Here is a 26314-nt window from a genome sequence, read left to right on the forward strand (position 1 = left end):
AACTTTGTCCAGGAAAAGTACCCCCTAAGGATTAGATTACCAGGTTAATAGACACACACAGTAAGACATGTATTACAGGTTAACCACATCCATTATTGCATGTGGCTGCTTTTTATACAGTTTTTACGTTTTTACAGTTATCGAAAGGTCATCACTAATGTTTGTGAGGGCGGGGTGAACAAAGAGCAGAGCGCAAAGCAGCATTCTTGCCCTCTGCTGCCCCCTAAAGGCCTGCAGCTGGGTATTAAAGGACAGATGTTGGCAGTGGCACCTGGGGATGACATCACCTTTATAGTCCATCAAGAACAGGTGCAGTGCATACCGTATGATATCAAAAGTAGATCACTAATTAATCCCTATTTATGATGTTTAGTTAAAACAATTTCCACCCCTACTTATTTGACATTACTTACCTTGTTTTATAGTTTCAGAAAAGTGGTTTTGCTGAAATTAAATTATACTAAAACATTTATTGTGTGTTTTTTAATAATAGATTAAATATTACAATCTTTATCAGTTTTTAATTTTACCTTCATTCGTAGCAACATGCAATAATGCTATTGTATAATGTCTGCAGGGCGATACCACAAGTACCAGATATCAGGTGGATTTAATGGATGGTGTCAGGGCTATATATGAAAACCTGACTGTCACAGATGAACCCATTCAGCACCGTTATGAGAAGCCAGGTGTTTATCGTGTCAATGTAAAGGCTGAAAACGCCGTTGGACACGACCAAGCCTCCCTGTACATCCAGGTCACAGGTAAAGATCCACATATTTCCAAAAATGTTTCAATTACTAATGAATAGATTCTGTTTACATGCTGTATAAGTTTTAAGGGTTAAATTTAAAAAATAAAATAGTAAAAATAAATCGTGCCGATGTATAAGATCTGATTATTTTACAGCAATGCTCTCTGTGCAGTTTCAGACTGAAAGATTTAAATGTTTGCTCTTCTTTTTCCCCAGCTCCTCTACAAGATGTCCATCTGGAGGTGGTACCAATTGCTGGCAGAAACCAAGAAGTAAATCTCACAGCTATAGTGCTGCCTACTGAGGCAAACCTCACAGTGTTTTACTGGTGGATTGGAGATAACCTTCAGGTAGTGTGTTCTCATTACTAATCTGTTACCGGGTCTTATAAATGATTTCTATATTTAGTGTTTTCTAGGTAAATTTTGATCCATACTACATAAATAATGAATTATGCTTTGGTCAGCTGTGTATATGATGTTTCTGTGTATATGAACTTTTTGACAGCCAAAACTGACCTTGGAGAACAGTCTGGTTGTGAGGTTCTCCGAAGAGGGGGAAGTTCCTGTGACGGTCCAGGCATCTAATGGTCGCTCCATGGTGCAGGACAGCAAGACAGTTCATGTTTATGGTGAGAAACACTAAACACAAAAAGGTTTTGTAAAAAACCAATGCTTGTCACAGTTCCCTTTAATCTATTTTGAATACTGTGACGGTAGGTACACACTCATCGACCGTTAAAACAGCAGGTACTTCACAGTATAAATATGGATAGTATAAATGAATTCGGACATATTACATCAGCCATGTTGATAATAATAATAATGATAATTCATTACATTTATATAGTGCTTTTCTGCAGCATTCAAAGCGCTTTACATGAAAGGGGGATTCTTCTCAACCACCACCAATACATCGACATACATCATCTTAACAACAAGTTAGTCTTTAACTGGAATGACGTTAAACAGGCAAAATTTAACCACAAGGGACAGCTGTTTAATATATGTATTTGCATTTGCCGCATTACTGCTTTCAGACATTTTTTAATAAAACAACGGCTCCTCTTCTTCATTGGATAACTCCTCTCCTGGGAGCTCACGGGATAGTAAAGTGTCCATCAAATTAACACTTCAGTATCTTGCCAGAAGTAGTAGTTTATCCGGGTACTTTTGGCCTATACTGTTTTTCGAATATTATGAATTCTGAAATATTACTCGCCTCATCTACTGCTTTTCACCTACTATATAGTATGGAAGTAGGACATTTCAGATGCAACGACAGTCATGCTTATAAAAAACAGTGGTACGTTAGGTTTTTGTTTCTTGCTTTTTTGATTTGACTTACTGTTAAATAGAGCTGAAATATTCATGTGATTCCAGGGCTTAATCGAATATTTATGAGTGTGATGTGATGTTTTGGAAAGCAGAAATAGCAGTTTCCCTATGAGACCAAGCTTAGCTGAACAGCACTTTGCAGAACTGTCATGCAAACTGTCACGTTATATTATATCTCCTCAAGCTGTAAGTGGGTGTATTATTAAATTAAATTAAATTAAATTGAATTAAGCTAAACAACTTCCTGTAGCTCAATTGGTAGAGCATTGTGTTGGCACCAGTAAGGTTATGGGTTGGTTATGTGGATAGTTGAATCCACTATAAGTGGCTTTGGATGAAAGTGCCTGCCAAACACATTAATGAAATGTAAATAACTTGGCAACTTGAAACCTCTGTAGACTGATAAAAATGCTTTGGTATCTTTTTTGTCTGTATGCTATACAGTGTTTTTTTGTAGCCTGGTATTGCTTAGCAGAGTATAAAATTCTTGAAGCAATTAAAATGCTGTCCCTGTACTTAATATAGAGTTAATATATGTAAGGAATAATTGACAATGGGTTTTTGAATTATTCGGAAAATAATAATGGTAACGGCTCGAAGCAGAGTGCACCCCGGGTGTGCATTATTTTCAAATATTTAAAGTCAATTATTCTGCTTATAACATGGTTACCACAGACAATGCTCTGGTGTTTTTTTTTTTATACATTTGACAGGTTAGGTGTGCATTTATCGAAAATAATGCATACCCGTTTCCACAAATAAATGTTATTATTTCAGATTGCCATGATTCTTTATAATAAATAGAAAAATCAAAGGGTCTCTTACTTTAAAAGCCTGATGAAGAAGCTTTGTGATTATTTCAAGGGTTATTTACGTTCATCTGCAATATTTAATATTCATATAATGCTGTTAACCATTAACCGTTTCTCTGCACTCTTCAGATCGTTTCCATATCATTCCACTGAGTTTCAGTCGTAATTTGGACCACTTTAATCCAAACATCCCTGAATGGAGACATGATGTGGGGCAGGTCGTCACAAAGCTTCTCGCTAAGGTTCACACTTCAGTCATCAACAAACACAAATTAAAAGTCTGTTTGTTTCGTTTGTCTTGTGCTAAAATAGATATTAAATGTAGTTTTGCAATCTTTGGTTTACAGCTTACAGGGATTCCACACGATTTATTGGTTACCATGGTGAAGCCGGGATTTCCCACCACTGCGGACCTGTATGTTCTTCCTCAAGATGGTACACCAGTTAAAAGAAGTGTGTTTGTGGACAAGGTACCGAATAAACACCTAACCTATATATAACACCTATATTCAGAATGTATGAAGGTTACACATAGCAACAGTACAGTTGTTTATGTAACTCAATATTTTTACATGCTATTTGTAAGATTTCATACTCTTTGCGTTTGTGTTTTGATTTTTATAGCGTGTTACCACCATAAAGCAGGTTTTAAGTGAGAATAATGTGAGATTCATCGTGAGAGGAGGGCTCAGAGTGTTGGTGAATTTGGCGGATTCAGATGCAGGTAAGTGATATGCTAAAAATTTTCCCCTGCTAATAGACACACACACATAGTCACAGTAATTACAGTGTAACATCAAGCCCTTCATGGATAACTACTAAATACACCCAATGTATTTGAAAGGACCTGTAACTACTGACTTATCTCCCAACCCTGCAGAGAATGGTGCGTTACATTCATCTCTCACATTTAGAAGTGTCCTTCTTTACATCTTTACTATCACTGTGCTGCTCACAAGCTAAGAAAAAATTAACAAAAAATTACCTTAAGTAGGAGAGAACCAGGGCGAAAGTAACGCGGGACGAAAGTAACAAAACGATTTTTTCCGAGCCCTGATAACATTTGCATCCCAAACTATGACAGCATCTTTAGCATGCAAACCCTTGACAGAGCTGACAAATAATCGCGTTATTTACTCACCATTTTGCATGTGTAGATCCAGAAAGGTGTTTTCAACCATGATAAGTAAATTCCTAAAGCAGTGATTTTTTCTCATAATGCGTTGTGTTTCTCGCTTCATGTGTTAAAGTACTGATCAATCTACAGTTATTTAGTGGTGTCTGCTACAGTTATTTAACACATCCTGAAATCTGACTTCTCAGAGTTTTTCAAAATAAAAGTAAATCGGGTTTAAATGTCAGGAGTTCCTGTTGGGATGAAAGTAACATTTTATATTGTTGAAAATTTAGATTTTTAATTTGATGTAATTTTATTCTCATAGTGTTCAAACTGTTGAAAAATGTTTTATTCACAAAAATTTAAGTTTGTACTGTCGGTTTGCATTTGAAACATTTGATAAAACAAAAATTTTAAATGATAATGTAATTTATTATTTTTTACAAAGATAAATGACAAAGTATGTTTGCAGTTACATATTAACAAGGTCATAGTCATGTATAATTACTAAAAGCAAGTGTAACGCAAAAATCTATCTTGTTTTGTTGTGTTACTATTGACCCACCTGTGTGTTACTTTCGTCCCTGCTGACAGGGTCAAAAGTAATAATGTGCTCCCAGTGAAATTATGCCGTTATATCGTTTTAGATTTATTCAAAATTCCACGTGGTATTCATAGATCCACTTGTGAGTTACTGACCACAGCAAAAATATCTCTCAAATATTGTCTTTTAAAAATAAGTTTTTCAGAAAAATTTTACTTTCGCCCCTGCTCTCCCGTACTCCCTAATATGTGTGTATTTCCCTTCAATTCTGTTTGGCTTTTGGGGTGAAATTTTGCATGCTTCTTTGTTTTAAATAACTAACATGTGTGTTAAAGGGACACTTCACCCATTTGCATTAAGCTTTGTATAGTTAGAACCCCAATCATCATCTTGCATCATTGAAAGAAGGAAGTCCAATATCTTTGTTGAGGGAGTGAGACTACAAACACCCCTTTTCTTGGTCAAATAGGCACCAAATTTGAAATGTATGTTACATTTCCACTACAAATATGACGCACTTTCAATAAAGATGAATGTTTCTACAGGTGAAATGCTCCTTTAAACATTCCATTACATTTATGTTGTGTTCAATTCTGTTCATTTTTAGTTACTTAAATCTTTTTTCTTTTTAAGTTTAAAGTTGAGTTTGTTTGTTTGTACTGTATGTGTCACAGACACAACAATGGCTTCATCCTCACAAGGTGTGTACATTGTGTTTAAGTTGTGCGTTTGTTTTTAGTTTGGTAAGTTAAATTGTGTTAATATCCACATGATATTGTTTATTCCTGAAAACTATTTGTATACTGTATATTATTTAATCATGAGGTATATACAGTAATGTATAGAGAGTTGAAGAAAATTTATTCTTAAAGCCACAATATGTGAGATTTTTGTCATAAAACATCCAAAAACCACTTCAAGTTGTACTTACATTATCCCAAAAGTTACAGAGGATTTGTAAATCCAGATAAATCCCTATTTCAAATAAAATCCCTTGTCATTGTCGCCTATCAATAAAGTAATAACTGCACTATCCTCGGTTTCTGCTTGTAGAAACCCTGCCAACACTTGTGGACAAATGCGAAATGGTGGTTATACAGCATCTAGCACGCAGCTGTTGTGCCTTGTAGCTAATTTATTACAATGACATAAAATAATGTAATCAAATATACAGGTAATAAAAATGAATTTATTACCTCATTCGTGAACATGATTTCAAAATTCCATGCGTCTCTGGATGGTGAAAACAATCTCCCATCGTCCACTCTCTTTCATGGTGTCATTAACCTTTGTTATTGTTTTGAAAATGCGACCTCTAGGGGTCAAATCCTACATATTGTGCCTTTAAGCTGCATATAATTAAATGCAAATGTTGACGACAATTGTGATAAAAAGACTATACAACTGTTGATAACAGATGCTGTCTCTTTCTATTAGGTTCTCGTTTGGGTGCAGCAGGTCCTGGTGTTTGGGCTCTGGTTGTAATACTTCTCATCGGCTTGATCTCTCCTGCAGCATTCATACTTTATAAGTTTAAAAGGTAAATCTTTCCTTTTCAAGTTTACTTTTACATTTCTAATTCCTCATTTTTGAATGATATACAATTCATATGGTCAATTCAGTTTACATAATTTGATTTTCCTGTCATTGCTGGGTAGGGTATTAGAAAATATTTCTAATTACTTACCAGAAATTCAACAAATAATCTAAGGGAAAATGGATACAGTTGACAGTTATATATCATATCGGTGCTTTGTTACACCTACTGTTTTGTAGGTATAATATGCACATCCATTTTGCCTTGCTGCCCATCGTTTACTCCATCAGCCTTTGAATTGAATAGGTATAAACATGTACATAGAAACTTCTACTATTTGACATTCACTCTCCTGTCAAATCCCATCACAAAAGAATGCATGTTTTATCCCCACGTCCCTAATTGACAACCCCATGCTGGTCCCATAATAATCATAACAGAACATAAACTACAAAACTGTGACAGGAAAAACTACAAAAACCATGGTTCCTTGCTGAGGCCAAAGGAGAGCAGCCTAACCCATCCCTGGCTGCGTTTCAGAAAACTGCCAGGGCGAAACGTCTACGCCCAGATGCACAATGAGAAGGAGCAGGAAATGACCAGCCCTGTCAATCACAGTGAGGACACACAGAATATCATTCAGGACGAGAACTACATCGATGATGGCCTCGAGTCGCAAACTCTAGGTAACGCTGGAGGTAGAATCAAATACAATTTCCTTTGACTAACAAGTCATTACTAACCAGATCAAGAAGCTACTGTATCCATTCATCTTAAAATGACTCTTAATGGGACACTCCACGTTTTTAAAAATAGGCTCATTTTCCAGCTCCCCTAGAGTTAAACATTTGATTTTTACCGTATTGTATTCCATTCAGCCGATCTCCGTGTCTGTCTGTACCACTTTTAGCATAGCTTAGCATAATCTATTGAATCAGATTAGACCATTAGCATTGTGCTCAAAAAGAACCAAAGAGTTCAGATATTTTTCCAATTTAAAACTTGACTCTTTTGTAGTTACTGTACATCGTGTACTAAGACCAACAGAAAATAAAATTTGCGATTTTCTTAACTGATGTGGTTAGGAACAATACTCTCATTCTGGCATAAAAATCAAAGACTTTGCTGCTGTAACATGGCTGCAGCAGGCGCAATGATACTACACAGAGCGCAAAAATAGTCCCCTTGGTTACTTTCAATTGCTGAAGAGTCAAGTTTTAAACAGAAAAATATTGAAAAACTTTGGTTATTTTTTTGCGCAATGCTAATGGTCTAATCAGATTCAATGGATTATGCTTAGCTATGTTAAAAGTGGTACCGCCAGACCCGGAAATCGGCTGTATGGATTCCAAAAATGTAAAATGTTTTCAAAGCATATTTGTGGTGTACCTTTAACATTCTTCAACATTACAGAGAGGTCATTTTTATCCCTTAGTTAAAAAAATAACCATTCTTAGTTTTATTATTTGTCACATTGGGCGACTAGGATAAAAAAATCAAATGTAATTTATCGGTTTGTATATGTGACCCAGTCTATAAAAACCCAGTTAAACTCATTTTTGTGATTTTCTACACAATGTAAAGAACATTCTGTGAAAATATAATCTTGATATCTGCAATACTAACTAAGCTCATGTCAAATATTGAAATAAAATTAAAATCAATGATTGAATCCAAACTTTGAATTTCACAGGCAAGGTAACAGATATTGTAAGTAAATGTCTGCATTTTACATTTTCGGATTTGGCAGATGCTTTTATCCAAAGGAACTGTGCGTTACAAGGTATATCAGTATGTGTAATACCTGAAATTCATGCTGATAATGCAATGCTCTATCAATCTATCAGGGACACTGCATTTTGCTGAATGTTACATTGTGTAATAACCTTGACTTGAACAATCCTTTTTCACTAGCTGGCTTCTCATTTTCTTGTTGCCAGGCAACCATTCAGGGGTGGTGTTGAACATAAATGCAAGGGAGCTGCACAGTTTCCTGACGAGCTGATGACCAATGGGAGGGTGCCAGTGATGAGCACAAAAGACTTTGCCTTCCTGCTCTCTCCAGCTCTGTCCCTACAGACACCCTTACAGGAGAGAAACACCTGCACCAAACCTTCTCTTCCTCTCTCGACCTTCTCTCTGTTCCAGCCTCTGTTCCCTCACTACTGAAGGTGGATTTTTGTACCCAACCAACTGTGGCCAGGTTGCACTGTCGACGTACGCTTGCAGACATTTCTCATCTGACTGTTGATCAACGTCTCTCTCATCTGCATATCATGCAGTCTGTCTCATCTCACTTTCTCTGCTCATTACGGGACTTAGGAAAGGCCCCTACGTGTCACTGCACTCCTTAATGCCCAGGGACGAACACATTGACCAAACACTTTGTTTCATCTGTTCTCACTGTGATTTGGTTTTGTCTTTTCTGCCACACCTTCATTATTTCTGTGTGTGTTAATACTGTTTTAGACTCTTAGGCCACTGAGGTGTCGTGTTCATAACTCAAACTAGACTCTGTAAATGAACGATGTGCAGAGGTGGTGCAACGCACGTAGCAAGCAAGATACGATATACATTTGATTCAGGGGAAGCAATGTTTGTTAGATATAGCCAAAGGGAATACACTTAGGATATTTTACACTGTCACTTCTCTTTCTTTTGGTCAAATGCAATAACACAACTTTCTCTCTTTCTTTTAGTCAGTAACAATATATTTTTTTTCTCTTTTTATGAACATACTATGCAGTAAAGTCAATTTTTATTTTTATTTTTGCCTGGCTCAACATCAGTTACCGTGTTACTGTCCTCTTCTGACCCACAATATTTCTATCTATAGTGCAGTTAATAATTACTACGACAATGTAGAGCTTATTAACAATAATTACATTTATACCAGTTATGCAAAGTAAAAAATTTGGCATTGGGTCAAAACCGAGACAACTTATACAAAACAATAATAAGTGGCGTTAACAAGAATAAAGAGTTGGCTATATTTTGTAGCCCCTTACTTTGGGGTCTGGTAAAAATGTCCCCAGTCCCCCCACCAACACAGCTTTGCCAGTCAATTTTTTTTGTTTTCTGAGCCTTCATATATTGTTTTAAATAGAAATAAAAAAATCTCTAGGAACTGCTGTGCCAAATATTCATCTCTTTTGGATCATAATCCGTTTTTTCATTGCGAAACGAAACAATATATCTTAACAAATCAAAGTTATTATTCATGGGCGTCGGAAACCAATATATGGGTGGGACAAAAAACACTTTTTAAGACCAATGATATTGGACTCACTTACTTTTACTGTCTTTAATCCCGCGCATATGCCTGTTACCTGTTACCCATACATTCGGCCTCTCATCTCCAACGGGAAGTAAATTGCAGCAGTGTTCGCGAAGCTCAAGGCGAAATGGCGATTCGCGTTCTGATGTGTGCTCTTCTGTAAAATTTTGGTCTGTCTGTGTTCTGAAGATGTCAAAGTTGTGGCAGCAAAGGCAGCCAATCAGCGTCAAGTGCTTGTACTTTATAATGAGGTTGCCAGTTAAGCCCGAAGGGACACCAAATAGGTGCAAAACCGTGCATTTAAAATCCCCCACCCTAATATAGCTTTCTGAGAGTGGTTTTAAAGAAGCTTCTAAGGCATAATACAGACCCAACCAATTTTGTTGTCTACATTTCACATCACAGAACAAGAATAAATACCCCGTTCAATCATTCTATGTCACCTTTAAGTAAACAAAGCTTTAAGGTTATAAAAATCAGTTGTTTAATTACGTCACCAGAATACAAAAAAGGTATCTACATCAGTAATTTTGGTGGGACCCACCCACATAGTTTTTTTTTTTTGCTCCGACGCCAATGTCATTATCCATCGTGTTGAAATGCTTTCTGAAAGCATATACTTAAATTATTTTACCCACAAACTTCAGTCATCAAATCTTGACAGGGAATCACCACAGAAAGATCCAGAGTAGCATTTGCTATCCGTGTGAGAAGTTTAATGGTGTAGTGTGTATAAGCCTATATTAGGCATAATTGGACATGGTTAAGTTCCCTTTTATTTAGCTTGTGTATATATAACAATGTGTACATAGAATCTTCAGTTGTAAATAGCCCCAACACTTTCAATAGACCAAAATGTGCACTGTTTTCCCCAAATGCCTCACACTGGGTTTTCTTGAAGTTCAGGATTTCTATATGAACATTACAATGGTAACATCTTGTCTTTCACTTCCTTAATCAGCATTGTTTACCGTAGGTTATACCATATAACATTTCACTACATCTGTAACATTGACACACTGAGAGTTTGTCCACCGTGTCCTTGTGTGTATATTGATATTATTTGGACATTTTATGGGTTTGGGCTATTTCAATCAAGGTAGGTAACTGAATGAACTGACTAAATGTTTTCTCTCTGTTGTGTTAAGGGGGGAATGAATGAGGGTTTCTCACTTGCACTAACCACATTGTTGTTGTACAGCTTATATAGTGTTGTTCAGGTGGGTTCAGGGACCACATTTTAGTGTCTGTAAGTCCAGCACATACGTGAATGAGTATGGCGCTGTGTCTTGATCGTATGTAAAGGGAAAAGGTTTGGGAAATCTTGATTGAATGCAGTCTTTATATTGATGGTTTACAGGGTCACTGTTTCTTTAATAAAGCTTAAGCTAAGCAGATTATGGTTTGTTGTTTAAGCATGATTAGGACAAGATCGCGTAATGATAAGTAAATGTGGAGTCACTCAGCATAAACCAAAAGGAAAGATGGCCTCCCTACACTGACTGGAAAGTTTATGCTAATGTTTGTCAATAATAATCAATTATATACAATGCAAACAGTGTGGACTCATTGCACCAAGTTATGTAGGGCTGTGTCATGTATATTTTCACCCCCTTTAAGTGAAATAAAGGAAAATCTTGGATGTTATTCACATTATAAGATGTTTCAGTAACTCTTTTGGTTTAAAGACTGCACTTACATACACATTGGCATCCATGTTTTGAAGCTCACCTTTACAGTCTCGACTATTGTGAAAGCATACGCAGTTAAATTGATTCTGTTTTTTATTTGTTTGTTTTTTATAATGTAAATGTTTTGACTCCACTACAGAAAGAGAGAAGCACTTAATCAGTGTGTCTGAATTCAAACACACCATAACTGTATAAGTTTGTTTTGTTAGTTTGAGCTGTTTAATAAACTTTTAACATTGTTCATGAAGTTGACAGCTGTAGTTTCTGTGTCGAAGTATTTTGCAAATAGTTGTGTAACATAAACATAATAGTAAAAGTCATATAGACCAATGTGGGTCTGCAAATCATGACAGAAAAATTTTATATATTAAAGGCAATTCAGAGAATTCTATCTAAACACATTATAAATGTTAGATATTTATTGCTGAACACATTAGAAAGATTAAACTATGTAGTACTAAATTGTCAATTGTTGTTTTTCTCCATTTCTGATATCAGGATTTTTTGGGCAGGCCTTAAATCGTGGCTCACCGTGCATGGCTCTACCACTAACACAATAATAAGCATCCATTCAAGTTGTAGCTGTGTTGGGTATTTTTACAACCCAAGCTTTTCCTCCTGCGTTTTAACAAAAAAAATCCCCTCCACACATGCTCGGTTTAAGAGAATTCTCCACCTACATGAAAATGCAAAAACAAGCTATCACCCTGGTTTCACTGTAAATCCTCATCCTGGCAGGGGTTTTCAAAAATGTTTGGTTTCATTGAACTAATACTGCGTTCACGTGTGGACGAATGGCCGAACCGTGTAAAAAGTAATGGTTATAAAATACCCGTGTTCATGTGGAGAAGGCCAAAGAGAGATGCAGCTTTTCCCCAAGTGGGTGTGGTTTTAGTGCCAACAGCGACACGCCCCGTTTGATAGCAGAAAATCCTGCCTATTTTTCTAAAAAAAAACAGCATTTAAATTTGGGTGGGTGGTTAATAACACAAACTGAAAATACATTTAATATCAGCCTACTCATAGATTAGGAAGAGTAAAACCAAGAACAACAAGAGTCATGTAAAATTAGTACATATCTTTAATACACAGAATATTTTAGCTGTTTTAAATATTTAAACAAACTGTACTCGATAGTGAAATCTAAAAGGCACACTTAAGACTTAACCCTGAGGTCAGATTATTCTAGTAAGATTTCTGCAGGCGCAGGGACCTTTACATTTTATATTTATTTCCCTTTTTAATGAAAACGCAGGTAGCCTACTCTCTACTTCGTGAGCTTTATAGTGCATGTATTTAAATAATTGTGAAGGTAATATCAGTCTAACCTTGTGACCTGTGCAATTTACACCTGATATCTCACTGGATTCTCAGAAACAACATACACACAAACACTTTAAAATCCCCAAAATACAAAGGTAAAATTACACACCTTTACACAAATAATGTCTTCTGTGTAACATAGCAAAAATACCATTCTTCAAATATTTTCTTTTTGATGGCATAAGTAAATTCTTTGGGTGATGATATTTAAAACAGTGCATAGATTTAAAGCCTGTGAAAAATAATCTTTTGGTTTATAACAGTCTTCCAGAACGAACACACAACCCTCAGGCCCCTGACCATTAAATTATAGCATTACAATGTAACATTAATCAACAATACAAAAAATGTCTAGGCTGCATATCAACACTTCCAACAAACAACAAATTAATACAATTTTAAAGCACTAATGTACTGAAATGTGTTAGTCATACTGAACAAAAGTGCAAAATGTGGTTCTTAAGGGAAGCACTGGACAGTACAGTAAGTTATTCAGGATCACATGCATCTACAACAACAGCAACATATATATGAATAAAAACATAATAACACTCCACTAATGCTAATGTTAGTGGTAAAATCACAGAAGTCAAGAAAAGGCACTTTTACAGTAACAGTGTTATATAGCTTTTTTAACAGTAAGACAAGTCTAATACATGAGTATTTGCCTAAGTGCATTAAGACTCTCCCTTGCTTTAAACTATCATCCACAGCCTCAGATTACCTTTGGCTTTATTTTTGTCATGCTGGGATCATTCTTGTTTTGGCGCCTTTCAGTTCAATGAATCGGTTCACAAAAAAAAGTTTTAGAGTCAGCACTATTTAAAATTTCCTAGTTTCAATTTTGTAATAAAACACATTTTTTATTAAATAATACTGTTTGTAACAATGCCGCTTTTGGTTCGGAAAAACCCGTTCAAAAGATTGATTCTTTAGAAATTGACATCAACAATTCAAGACCCCTCCAAGTAAAGATCTTACCTTAAAGGAACAGTTCACCCAAAATTGACAGTTCTCATAATTTAGTTACCCTCATGACGAAAAATCATAACAGCTATTAAAGTGATAATTGTGTTTAGCTGAAAAAAGTCAGTCATACAAATTTGTGATAGCATGAGGGTGAGTAAATTATAAAGGTGGTTGAACAATTCTTTAAAATAAAGTTGCAACACTTACAATGAATAATTTTCATTTTGTAGCTGTATAAACATATTGATGCTTGGCAACCACAAACTCAAACGTAACGCTTGTCAGCTTATCCTAAATAAACTATTTTTAAAGATTCAGCTGCTCATGAAGTAATATTTGATTAACATAAAGTTGAGAAGAATTTAAAGCATTTCTGTGACCATTACAATAATTGCAGTAGAAAGCTACACATTAGCATGAGGACTAGAGTAAAGTACCGTAGTTGTCCAATAGAAGGGGTCCATGTTAGTTTTAATCTGGATGCCCCCTTGGTGCCTACATTTGTTTAATTACCTATTGACATAAATAGCACCACTCCTACATTTGTTTTACAACAGAACTACACATTGCTGCTCAGAAATCCTAAAATACGTCGAAGCTGTGCTCTTAACTTCCTTAAGAGTGTCAGAAACTGAAGATTCTGGTAGTAACATGACTCTAAAGGTGTATGTCTTATGTCAACAGTTTTCATGGTGTCCATATAGTATCCAAGGATTTCACTAATCTGTATCTCTCTCTCACCTCATTTTGCCTGTCTCTCGTTCTGTATTCTTGCCCTTTGTTCTTCTTCCTGTCTCTCTCTCTCTCCCTCGCTTAATGACAATTCTGGCATTTTGGGTGGCATCTCTGTTTGTTAACATTACAGCGGCAGCCTCCACTTGTGTCTCCAGGACCCTGAAGTGAGAATGAAGATGGCAAAGCTTAAATCATGTTAACAAACAAAATTATTCGCATTCCTCCTGTTACAAGAAATGTTATGTGAAAGATGTGGTCTTAACCATAAATAATTGTGTAGACCGAACGCAACTTCCAGTAGACTTTCACATAGAATCAATAACAACGGAGTGCATTTACAGTAGTTTATTTCAATTGACAAGGGAAATAAATGACAAGTAATTACTTTCATTCATATAACATATCTAACGCGTATCAACTAATACACTGAGCTAACGTTATGGTGTAAAATTAATTTATAAAATGTTAGCTACAGGTTCTTGAATTCTGGCCTGGCTGCCAAACCTCTCCAAAGAGGTTTTATTTTCGACAAGGTATTTGTTTGTTTGCTTGTTTGCTTGTCAGAGTGAGATTCAGTGGTTGCCGGTGACTTCTTATTCAGGGGTGCACGATGCAAAGCTCATCAAAACATGTATTTAGCCCATCATGTGTGTGACTCGTCATGTCAAAATATGTGTTTGGCACGTCAGGTGAACATATGTGCATCACGTGTCATGTCAAAATACCAGTCTGCTAGAGATGCTTTGAAGTGGTTTATGATAAAAGAGATGCTCACGTTTGCCAGACATTCGCTTAATCTCATGTGTAATTAGAGTTTAGTGTCAATTGAGTGTCTTGCGCGTATTTTGTGAACGTGAGCGTCTCTTTTATCATAAACCCTTTCGACACGTTTGCAGCAGGTACGTATTTTAAAAGTGACGCGTGATGAACATAGGTTCATGATGACGCATCGAACACATATTTTGACATGACGAGGCACACATGACACGCCAAAAATATATTTTGAATTCCTCCCCTTGGGAAGAGAAGTCACTGGCCGCCAATGAGAATGTGTAGCATATAATCTATTAGATGTCACTTATCTTTATTATTTTGTCAGGTAAATGTATGCAACATGATCTCCCAAAGTTCCATGGTATAATCACAGAATATTTTGCTCATTTATTCGTGTCATTTTCACGGATCTCCACATTTTTCCGTGCCCGTACCACAGACTTTCTATTCCGTATCAGTTTCACGCATTGGTTAATCAATTGTTTTTCCTATTTTTAAACCATTTTCGCTTGGGTTTTTGGGGTTAGATTTGGAGTTTGGGTTAGGATGTCATATTATGTTACAGAAAGTCGTTCTAACCTCAAACCCACGCGAAAGGCAAGAAAATAGGAAAAACAATTGAGTAACCAATACGTGTAACTGACACAGAAAAGAAAGTCCATGGTACGGGCATGGAAAAATGCGGAGATCCGTAACAATATCACGGATAAATGAGCAAAATATTCCGTGACTATAACATGGAAAATCTTGAGATCAGGTTGATGTAAGTATGCAGATTTTATTGCTAAATACTCTATGCTTCCTTCGCCAAATACTAAACACATTGGGTCAGTTAAAATGCATGTTTGAGTTTTCTTAACTCAGAACAGCTTGCACTGACATATCCTAAAAAAATAACTGTGTGATTCTTTTGTCTCTAGATGCACCCAAGTAACAATTTTGTAAGGTATGTTTGTAAAAAAAATACCTAAATGTCATAATATAACCAAGGCCTAGCCCTGGTTTAATCTAATCCTTGTCTGAAAACCAATGATACCCAGTGTTCTGTTAAAAAGTGAATGGATTCTTACTTTAGGTCCCCAGCGTGGCCCTCTGGTGACCCAGCAGATCTCAGTGTGGCAGACAGTACATCGGAGCCAATCACAGCCCTCCTTTTTCTGCACAATAATGCCGCACTGGGGACAATGCATCGCCTCTCCAGAGTTAACAAGAGTCTGTTTATGTGTGATTGATGAAACAGAAAAACAGAAGTTTGAAACAGTGTGATAAAAGTGCTGACATAAGATTTAATATGTAATGAGAATATTTTATGCTTGACCTTTAGCAGATCTCTGGTTCTTCGAGCTGCAGAGTCATTGATGGCACGGGCTGCTATGTCGTCCTGATACTGCTTACAGTTCATTCCTTCATGAATGGCCTTTGTAGGGAAAAAACAAAGCAGGCCATTTACATTATATTATAACAAGGGCATATACAAGTAACAGAAGTAACAGACATTTTAGGATCTTTAATCCAGGCCTCTGGATTTAAGTGTATTTCAACTAGGGCTGTCACGATTATGAAATTTGGCTAACGGTTAATTGCCTAATAAATTATGGCGATTATGACGATTATTTGTTTTAAAAAAATTTTGCTTTGAGGATTGTTATGATTGATTATCTATTTTATTTTTTTGACATTTAATTCTCATACATTTTTGTTTGTTCATTAAATAATTTCACACGTTGTGATTATTTAAACTAAATATATTATTCAGTAAATATTAATACACAAAACACACATTTAAAAGTAATTATTTAATTAATATATCTTTCCAAAACTGAAAATTCTCACAAGAAATAAGCACAATAAAGTTTCTAAAAAATACCTGAAAATAAAAATGCAATCAAAATAAACTATACCAGAACAGGCCGAAATAGTAGCCAATCCTGCTAAGGTCATATTAGTACTGGACCACATGTCTGTAGTGGCTGAAAAAACCCAATTCCTGCAGCTCCCCCTTGTGTTTTTTAGAGAGATGTGCAATCATTGCGGTGATCTGAAATCATCGCGATGAGGTCAAACAATCGCGATGAGACGATTATTTAATCATTGTGACAGCCCTAATTTCAACATATGACAGTACCTTGCAGAGCAGGCAGTTGTGTTTTTTGCAGACTGGGCAATGGAAAGAGTTGACAGTATCTTCATAAACACACCAGCCTGGACAGTCAGCAGTTGCACAGTGATAGCTTCCCTCACATCGAGACTCTGCCACAGACAGACCTCTCTGGAGCCAGCGCTCATAATCTTCTACTGATACCAGCTGTGACAGAGAGATACATTCAAAGGCAGTCGACAGTCTTGTTTTTAAGCCTAAGGGTTGTGAGATCAAACTTTCAGAGCATATTGCTCCAGGTCTTCTGTCAATGGTGTCCGCGTTTGTTAAGTCATGACGTAAGGAATACTGTTTCCAGGACCAAGCCTCCACTCATTTCAATAGAGTTGTTACACTATTAATTCATATCACACATTTAAGTGTAACTTTTATAAACTCACTATGTACACAGCAGTCTCCAGGCTCAGAGAATCACCAATAGCAATATATTCATAATTAGTTAAAAATCCATATCCATGTCTTTTAATCTCAGATTTTGTTATGGAGATAAAATGGGTGTTTTTGGTAGTTTTGCATTATGATATGAGTGTATATTAGCAGGATATTTTGGTTATTTCCCTATGGCATTTAAGATCGGTTGTACCTGGAAACGGTGCATAACGCCAGACTTCATGGACAGGTCTGTAGTGTCGCAATATGGACAGATTGAGGTGAGAGAATGACTGACAGGCATAGATGTTTATATCAGTGTTTGCTTTTCTTTATCAGCGTCAAGTGCTTGCAGTTTTTTATTCTGGTGCAGTTGATATGATCTGAAGATTCCAGCTCAAGGTGTACATAGTTAAATAGAGTACCTCTCACCTCTATATAGACTGTATAGTTGGCAAGACATGCACACAGTCAGTTTCTATAAGTCAAAGTACAATGGATAGGAATTTGTATGTAGTTCTTACAGCTCTGATTTCTCTCTCTTGCAGGATGCAGTCACAAGCATAGGCATCGTCTCTGTATGGGCATGCCACCTGAGGATCCTCAGACATCAGAATCACAGAGCGCAGACACTCTCTATATAGAGAAAAAAATTCTCAAAATACAGTATAACGATACAATGCTACAGCAGTACCCCTCTATAGACCTCAGCTCTTTTGCTTTTAGATTTGTGTTTCCCTATTAGATCATTAAAAATCTTGGCGTTCTTACTCAACCAATGTCTCTCATTTTTATTTTTATTTATGTAGGGCTGTCAAAAGATTAATTGCAATTTATCGCATACAAAATAAAAAATTTTTTGCATAATTTATGCATAATTTATATATATATATATATATATATATATATATATATATATATATATATATATATATATATATACATGTATATTTATATATATTTTATATTAGATATAAATAAAAAATATACCCAAATAACATTTTTCTTAAATTCATACATGTGTGTATTTATTTATATATACATATTATATACACACAGTACACACACATATATTATGCAAACACAAACTTTTATTTTGTATGTGATTAATTGCGATTCATCTTTTGACAGCCCTACATTTATGTCTTTCTCACCTGCAGAAACAGTGAAGGCATTCTCGGAGCAGGACTCCTTCTCCAGATTCAAGCTCCACGTAGCAGATCCTGCACTCCACCCTCTCTGGGTTAGGAACCAGATCCTGTCCATCAATTTGTACCAGACGTGCAAAGTTCTCCCTGCGCTCTGCTTCTCTGGCCTGCAGACAGACAAAGAGAAGTTTTAAGATCACAGATAGATCTAAAGATGAAAAGTAAAAATAAAAATATGCACACAATAGCAGTAAAAGATTACATTACAAAAACATTAGGGTAAATAAAGGTACATTATTTATAAACAACCTACATATTGTGGGGCTCAGACAACACTAAGTACATTGCTTCCATTGTATTTCATGTTATATACTATTTTATTACAAATTATATTATTATCATTATAAAAATGAAATTATGCCATTTTAAGTGAAACATTGAACTAAATTGATAAGACTAACAGATAAGACTGGCACTTGCCATTTAGTGTAAGATGTATTTTTTAAGATAGACTTGCTTGCAAATAGTCCTTGTTATCACATTTTGTGTGTTTCAAAGCAAGGTAATACGTGTTAAAAAAATAAACACATTTATTTAAAATCAACATTTTGTTTATAGCTACATTTAAGCCGAGACAGTGAATGTTTTTTATGAACGTGATGACAGGGCCCCCTCACAAAGTTGCTTAGGGCCCCCAGAAGGCCAGGATCTGCTCTTATGAACAATATAACGCATCTGCTTAAATTTGGTCTATGTATTCGTGTAAACATGCATTATGGCACATAATCTACGATACAGAATTGGCCTACAAATAGCAAAATTTCATTAAGAAATCATTTGACGCTAGTATATAATTGCTAAATAGTTGAAAACATTTAACATTTGTATTTTTACCAAATGACTTAAAATAAGAGATTCCATACCTATTTTCTATATGTTTTTATATACGAGTAAATACTGTATTTTGTAATTAAATGCAGTATTATAGTAACATTTTGACATTCCCAGCAGCCATATCACCCTGTAGCCCAAGACAGCTTGCCCACTGAAGCTAAGCAGGGCTGAGCCTGGTTAGTACTTGGATGGGAGACCACCTGGGAAAAGCAGGTTGCTGCTGGTAGAGGTGTTAGTGAGACCAGCAGGGATGCTCACCCTGTGGTCTGTGTGGGTCCTAATGCCCCAGTATAGTGACGGGGACACTATACTGTCAAAAAAAGCACCGTCCTTCGGATGAGACGTTAAACTGAGGTCCTGACTCTCTGTGGTCATTAAAAATCCCAGGATGTCCTTCGAAAAAGAGTAGGGGTGTGCCCCGGCATCCTGGCCAAACTTGCCCATTGGCCTACTAATCATCCCTCATACTAATTGGCTATATCACTTGGTCTCCTCTCCACTAATAAGCTGGTGTGTGGTGGGCGTTCTGGCGCAATATGGCTGCCGTCGCATCATCCAGGTGGATGCTGCACATTGGTGGTGGTGGTTGAGGAGATTCCCCCATTCATATGTAAAGCGCTTTGAGCACTGGAAAAGCGCTATATAAATGTAACGAATTATTATTATTTCGAATAATCAATTATGTAACAATTGCTACAGCATTTACCTTTATGCATTTGGCAGAAGCTATTATTCAGTTGCTCTGCCATCTACTGTATAAGACACTAAAACTCAGAGCATCCATACATGTTAAACATACACAGAAAAAATTTGAGACACCCAAGCATTAACAATAAGAACCTATTTAAAGATCTTTATTTGAGTTGGTAACATTTCTTCACGTAACCTCAATTTGTCATTGTTAAAACAAGGCTATGTCACCACGCATAACCAAAAAAGTATTCACTCATGCCCTGTGTTAACCACAGTCAAACAAGTTATGCTACATTACAGCCCTAACTGAATGGACAATTATCTGCCTCTTGTTCTCCTCTTCCACAATGGATAGGCCTTGGTATTTAGCAGATGCATTTTATGCACAGTGCAGCAGCTTGTGGTTAAGGAGGCTGCTCATTAACACAGTGATCATCAGTAAAACTCTTATATTTTTGTCAACTAATTAAATAGTAGTATACATGTAACAGCTTAAGATAAAAATATATTTGCTCAGGAAAATACTCAGGAGAAAAGTTGTGTGGCTAAAAAATAGGTACCGTGCTGTTGTCTTTGCGTTCCAAATGTCACCATAGTGCAAACGTCTTTAACACATCTACTTTTCTTGTGTAAGGGGTCTTTTATTGCTGCATATGTTAAATCAGACGATGTGTTTTGCAAAGGTGGGTGTTTTAGATTTACTAAACCAAAAAGTGCTTGGTTAGATACCATCGCAGATATTTTTCTCCATAATTTATACATTTTATAATGTTTCATTCAAGATTAAAGTGAAATAGGATGTTGAATATATGTATTTTAAACACTTTCACAAGATCCTTTAGATTATTATCAGACTGCATTCGTATCAAACAGGCTATGCCGGCCAATATGTTACATTCCACAAAAGCTGTGCAAGAGTTTTTGCAAGTGAGCTGAGCAAGAGGTACTACTTACATCTACTTACAAACATTTACAATATTTTATCGGAGGCTCAATAGAAGGCTATGTACCTGAATAAAGTCTTAAGCCAGACACGGCTAGCCAATGTGGCACAATAAGACAAGTGTTGTACAGTATATCTAACTGAAGTAACAGCATCATGCATTTCACTTCACTGCACTATTTTAAAAACCCATTCATGACTTCAACATATATTTATTGCAGTGTTTGAAAAGAGGATGTTGTTTCTATTTATTCAAAGTTTAACCTTTAAAAAAGTGCCATTTTTGAATAGATGAGCTTGGCATGTATAAACTGATCAGTGTTCCAGACGGAACACTAGAGGTGTGAGTGTCTCTGGTTTTGTGTCAGTAGTCCTGGTCGAGGTTGTGCAGTAGTGAGTTGTTGCCCCTCAGCTCCTCTCTTCTCCCTTTCTCCTTAAAAAAGAAATAGAGACAAAAGAGAAGAGATTCAGACTGAGGAGTCAATCAGAGCTCAAACTTTATCCTGTCCATAATTCTTTAGCAAGTTTAGTGAAAACCCAGTGACCTATTTGATTAAAATTCAGTTTGTATTCTGATAGATAAATCAATTACTGCGCTGACCAGAGGACTTTTTAGCTTGGTGGGTTGTATACTAGTTTGTGTGTCGATAAAAAGTCAATACCAAAAACAACATGCCAATCTTATCTATTCCTATTGATTTCCACATGGAGGTTCTCTTGGTATTGTATCTATTCTTTCTCTATTCAGCTACTAAAACACTAGATTTGGGCATTTGCATGTGTTGAACGAATACATATGAGTGTTGTGTGTGTCTGTGCGTGTGTTTGGCTCTCACCTGTTGGTACTGTCTGATTGCTTCTTTTTCTTGCTGAATCCGTCGTAGCTCCAGAGCATCTGGTCTGTAGTTACCGGGAACAGTGTAGCTTTCGGGTCTGTCTGCGCTACACATTTCACAGCCTGGCCGTGTTGGTTTATTAATGTATGTACAGCTCGGGCAGGCCCATCCCAACTAAATACACATAAACAATAAAAAAAAATATTCTATGTATTTTTTCATGAACTGGATTTAATGTTTTTCAAGGGTTAACGGTATATGCGTGTCGTTAATATTTAGAAATACTCATTTTATATGTGTAGGTGTTTATAAATACCTGTGTATTTGTTCGGTTGGGCGCCATTGCTTCTTTCAGCTGTGGCATCTCAAGGTTGATCAAGTCACGGATTTCACCCAAACCCAACCTCTCTGTCCCACCAGCATTGTTGCCTGAGGAGTCAAGAAGTAAAATCAAGATCTGTTGGCCAAAATGACTATATGTGAAAGAGTTTGTACTTTATTATTTATTTCTCATCCATAGATATCACTGGGATTGATGGTATTTTGCAGCCATGTTTATGCTTTTGCATGTAAGCTGCTCTGGATCTGTATCTATGTATACACACTATTATGGCTGTTGTGCAGTCTTGTGGGCAGGGTGCTGTATGGCCTTGATGCTGCATTCAGAGCCGCCGGCCCATTGGTAGATGGTTCTTGGTAGGACTGGTTAGATGTTGGCATGAGTAAAGCAGTCTCTTGATCTTGTTGGTATATTCCTCGACTGAGACGAGCCTGACTGGCAGAAATCAGATAGAGGAACGCAGTTTCGCCATCTCGCTGAACTCCATAAGACGCCAGGGACCGATGATCAGAGCACAAGGACTGACCGATGACCCAACGTTGAACACGTGGATGAAAACCATAATCTGTGAAGACCTTAAAAGGCAAAAGCAAGCCTATGTGTTATTAATCAGAACCATAAAGAGGGTCCCAATACTAATACGCTATATGTTACTTCAAATGTACAGCTACTGGAAGAATTTAATTGAATTTATTTATGTGGCACCTACTTGCTGTTTGAGAGCACCAATGGTGGAGTGAGGGAAGACTTTCACTGTGACACAACAGGAAGAGGAAGCGTCCTCCACAACTACAGCCAGGCTGTATAATAGATCAATGAATCAGTTAAAATCAGATATGCTTGGTAACATGAGTCCTACAGCATATATGTGTATAGGTACATGTAATAATTGTGGTTTTTTGAGGGGTAAGTTAGTTGGTGTAAGTTTTGAATGCAAACATTAGAAACAAAGACAATTTGGTTTAAAAGGAGTATGTAAACGAGAGTGGATTTTTGACTGTAAACATCCTATAAGCATGTACTTACCCAATTTCTATGTCAGTGTAATTTTGTTTAGAGGGTTTAATGCACAAAGCAGCTTTTTGTTTAGCCAAGGACGATGCATAAACGGATGCTGCCCGAACATCACCCGCCTCTATAGCACTAACCAGCTCTGCACATATCTCCTCTAGAGAGAAGAAAAGGGAGATAAAAGAAACAAGAATTATAATGTGAAAGTGGGATTAAAAACTACCGTATTTTCCGCACTATAAGGCGCACCGGATTATAAGGCGCACCTTCATTTAATGACCTATTTTAGAACTGTTTTCATATATAGGGCGCACCGGATTATAAGGCGCATAGAATAGAAGATACTGCAGTCAAAGTTTAACTGGGTTTGCGTTATGCATCTACTAGATGGAGCTGTGCTAAAGGTAATGTCAACAAAACAGTCAGTTAAAGTCAAACTTTATTAAGCATTCTGACACCTCCTTCCACTCCCATGGTAACGTTGTTTAAATGTGAATGTGCATATTAACAATATCTCACAGCCTTGCTCAAAACGTGGAGGGGAACTTTTCCCTAATTCAGTAAACACGCAGTAAAAGAAACAGTCTGTGAGAAAGCACAGTACCTGTGTTTACTGACTACGTTACCCGTAATGCTGCAAGCGCTGAATTTTTTCATATATAAAAATGCAGGGCTTGATCCATATATAAGGCGCACCGGATTATAAGGCGCACTGTCGTTTTTTGAGAAAATTAAAGGGTTTTAAGTGCGCCTTATAGTGCGGAAAATACGGTAAATAGAAATTCAAAACACAACTAAAAACTTATATTTTTCAAGATTACTTGACAAATTGATATTGACTGCAGACATATATATTATATCAAAAAAAAAAAAAAACAGGTACTGTTCGGAATAGTGAAAACTTAAACGTATAGGCACTTCTTGTATTATTGCCTCCCAATGACAAATCGCTGTTTCCTAATCTTTGAAGGTCGCTTCGGATAAAAGCATCTGCTAAACGCTTTAATGTAAATGTAAATTGTGGGGGAGCAAGAGTGATATTTGCATAAACACAATAGACAATCGATACTTTGTGTTTTGTTTAGGAGCAAAGTCAAGCAGTTTGTGAGCAGAAAGATAAAACAAGAACATAAACGCTACCTGTACGTTGCACAGGTGCAGTGCTCTTTAAATCCAGAGCCTGAGGAAGCACTTGTCCATCCTCAGGAGGGGAGCTAATCGCCACTAAAAAAAGAAAAAGAATGTAAAATGTTAAATGTAAAAGGCAAAGAGACAAACAGCAAAATCATTATTAGGCTAAAAGAAACCATTTAGAGATATACACAAATAATCGAAAGCAACAAATATATACTGGTAAAAATAAACTCATAAAAGAAGGCAGCATAATTTGGGCAAACCTCTATGAGCTTCGCGGAGCGATGACATTACCACAGTGGCCCATTCTTGTGCTTCCTGTTCACAGCGGAAGTTGAATGTAATCTTATCGTGTGGAGGTGCAGCCAAACTCAGTTCATGGCACTGTGGTGACTTGACTTCATAGCGAACAGTCTTGAGGTCAAACTCAGCAATGGACTAAATGAATATGAACAGTGAGCAGAACAGATAATGTAGCTTGACTGACAATGACAAAAAATATTATTTGACTACAGAAAAGCAGTGTCTGAATAATTCAAAGCTTTCAAAAGATAAATGAATATATAAATGCCTATTTATAAATTTGCATATGAGACTAATAATAAAGTATGTGTTTGTGTTTGTTTTGGAAAACACTTCCTCGAAGAACTAAGCATTTTTGTCATTCCTGGGGTTTAAAACACCCCAGATCTATTTTTAGGTCAATTAACACATTTTTCATCAGGTTGACAAATGATGAGTGATTATCACTTATCATTATCAGAACCTAAACATTAACTATATCACCATCTCAACAACGGCAAAGAAGTGCCAATACTAATGTTGGCAAGTAACGTGTCAAACTATTTTAGTGGTTTCGATTGCAAAATTACAAACTGGAAAGGACCAAATAGTGAATATACTTTACTGTTTGTTTAGTTAATATACTACAAAAACCGTAGACCCTCCAGAAACTATCAAATTTGGGGGAGGGGTGAAATATTTTAACAACAAAGACAACCAAAACAACATGTGATTCACTCACTCGTGTAAACGAGTCCGAGAAAGCTGCGCGAAAGCGACATATAATGACGGCGCCACGATTAAAGAATAAAAAAGCAGTGTGGCACATTTACTTAAATTAAATCCGGTGTTAAAAGCACCGAGTTTACATTTGCGTTGACATTTAAACTCACCACACTACGTCCAGCAGCTGATCCGCTGATGTCCCGTAACGCGAGGCGGAATTCCCCTGCCTTCCCCGGGTCCATGCTTAGCTGAAGACGGAGAGATTCGTTTCCAGCGCCCGGGAGACAAAGTGGTCGTATACCAGAGTGGCATACTGACACCTTTACCGACATCAAAACAGTGTTGCAACCCGACTGCGAGGCCTCATGGCCGAGATGAGGCTGGGCCGGTGGCGGAGGTGTGTGAGTCCACCCGCCTGAGCTCAGCGACATGCCGCGGCTGACTACTTCAGGCGGGGATGTATCGTTTTGTCACCTCACTACCAACGCGGTTATCTGCTCTAATATGTGTTTTTAAGATTTCCTACAACTCCCCTATGCGAACACTTATACAGAAGTAGCGGCCTTGTCATCGTCGTTGTTTTAGTTTCATAAGGACCACAGTCCAGCGTCAGAGCAGGAAGAAACAGCAAAGACTACGAGAAACGTCACGCCTCCTGTTGAAAAGCATACTGTAAAAACACCCACACTGCTCATGTAGGGGATATCCCAAATTTCTCTTCCATGCAAATCAATGCACATTATTACAATACTGGAATGTTTTTAATACACATAATTATTTAGTTTATAGTAAAATATACTATAAAGTTATTTAGCTACTGAAAAAAACAGATAGTTTACACATACTCTATTTTTCAGGTGTAATGCAGATAGGTCAGTTCAATTGTATTTATTCAAAGCTTACAAAAAAT

At 36.7% G+C, this 26314-nt stretch overlaps 2 protein-coding genes across 8 annotated transcripts in view; one reads left to right on the forward strand and one right to left on the reverse strand.

The window, feature by feature from the left end:
* The window catches only part of sorcs2 (sortilin-related VPS10 domain containing receptor 2), a 207868-nt gene extending 196552 nt beyond the window's left edge, over window positions 1–11316 (forward strand). The window contains exons 18-29 of one of the 7 annotated variants that reach the window (XM_065289404.2): window positions 138–309; window positions 578–764; window positions 971–1104; window positions 1262–1385; window positions 3033–3145; window positions 3251–3373; window positions 3528–3627; window positions 3748–3789; window positions 5239–5265; window positions 6002–6104; window positions 6567–6799; window positions 8042–11316. In XM_065289404.2, coding sequence (XP_065145476.1) covers window positions 138–309; window positions 578–764; window positions 971–1104; window positions 1262–1385; window positions 3033–3145; window positions 3251–3373; window positions 3528–3627; window positions 3748–3789; window positions 5239–5265; window positions 6002–6104; window positions 6567–6799; window positions 8042–8106 — 1423 coding nt within the window. In that variant the 3' untranslated portion in view covers window positions 8107–11316. The remainder of the gene's footprint in view (window positions 1–137; window positions 310–577; window positions 765–970; window positions 1105–1261; window positions 1386–3032; window positions 3146–3250; window positions 3374–3527; window positions 3628–3747; window positions 3790–5238; window positions 5266–6001; window positions 6105–6566; window positions 6800–8041) is intronic. The other 6 variants (XM_065289406.2, XM_065289409.2, XM_065289407.2 and 3 more) reach the window with 6 other exon arrangements.
* An 816-nt stretch (window positions 11317–12132) lies between these two features.
* On the reverse strand, window positions 12133–26052 carry shrprbck1r (sharpin and rbck1 related). The gene is made up of 14 exons (XM_065289402.2): window positions 25572–26052; window positions 24660–24834; window positions 24403–24486; window positions 23278–23419; window positions 22961–23051; window positions 22517–22826; window positions 22228–22340; window positions 21912–22085; window positions 18552–18712; window positions 17922–18033; window positions 16996–17175; window positions 16189–16287; window positions 15941–16084; window positions 12133–14255 (listed from the first exon to the last, which is right to left on the reverse strand). The coding sequence occupies exons 1-14, from the start codon at window positions 25833–25835 to the stop codon at window positions 14175–14177; spliced, it is 2130 nt and encodes a 709-aa protein (XP_065145474.1). The 5' UTR covers window positions 25836–26052; the 3' UTR covers window positions 12133–14174.
* Window positions 26053–26314: the final 262 nt, after the last annotated feature.

This window comes from Paramisgurnus dabryanus, chromosome 2, assembly GCF_030506205.2.
Source record: "Paramisgurnus dabryanus chromosome 2, PD_genome_1.1, whole genome shotgun sequence".
Taxonomy (NCBI): domain Eukaryota; kingdom Metazoa; phylum Chordata; class Actinopteri; order Cypriniformes; family Cobitidae; genus Paramisgurnus; species Paramisgurnus dabryanus.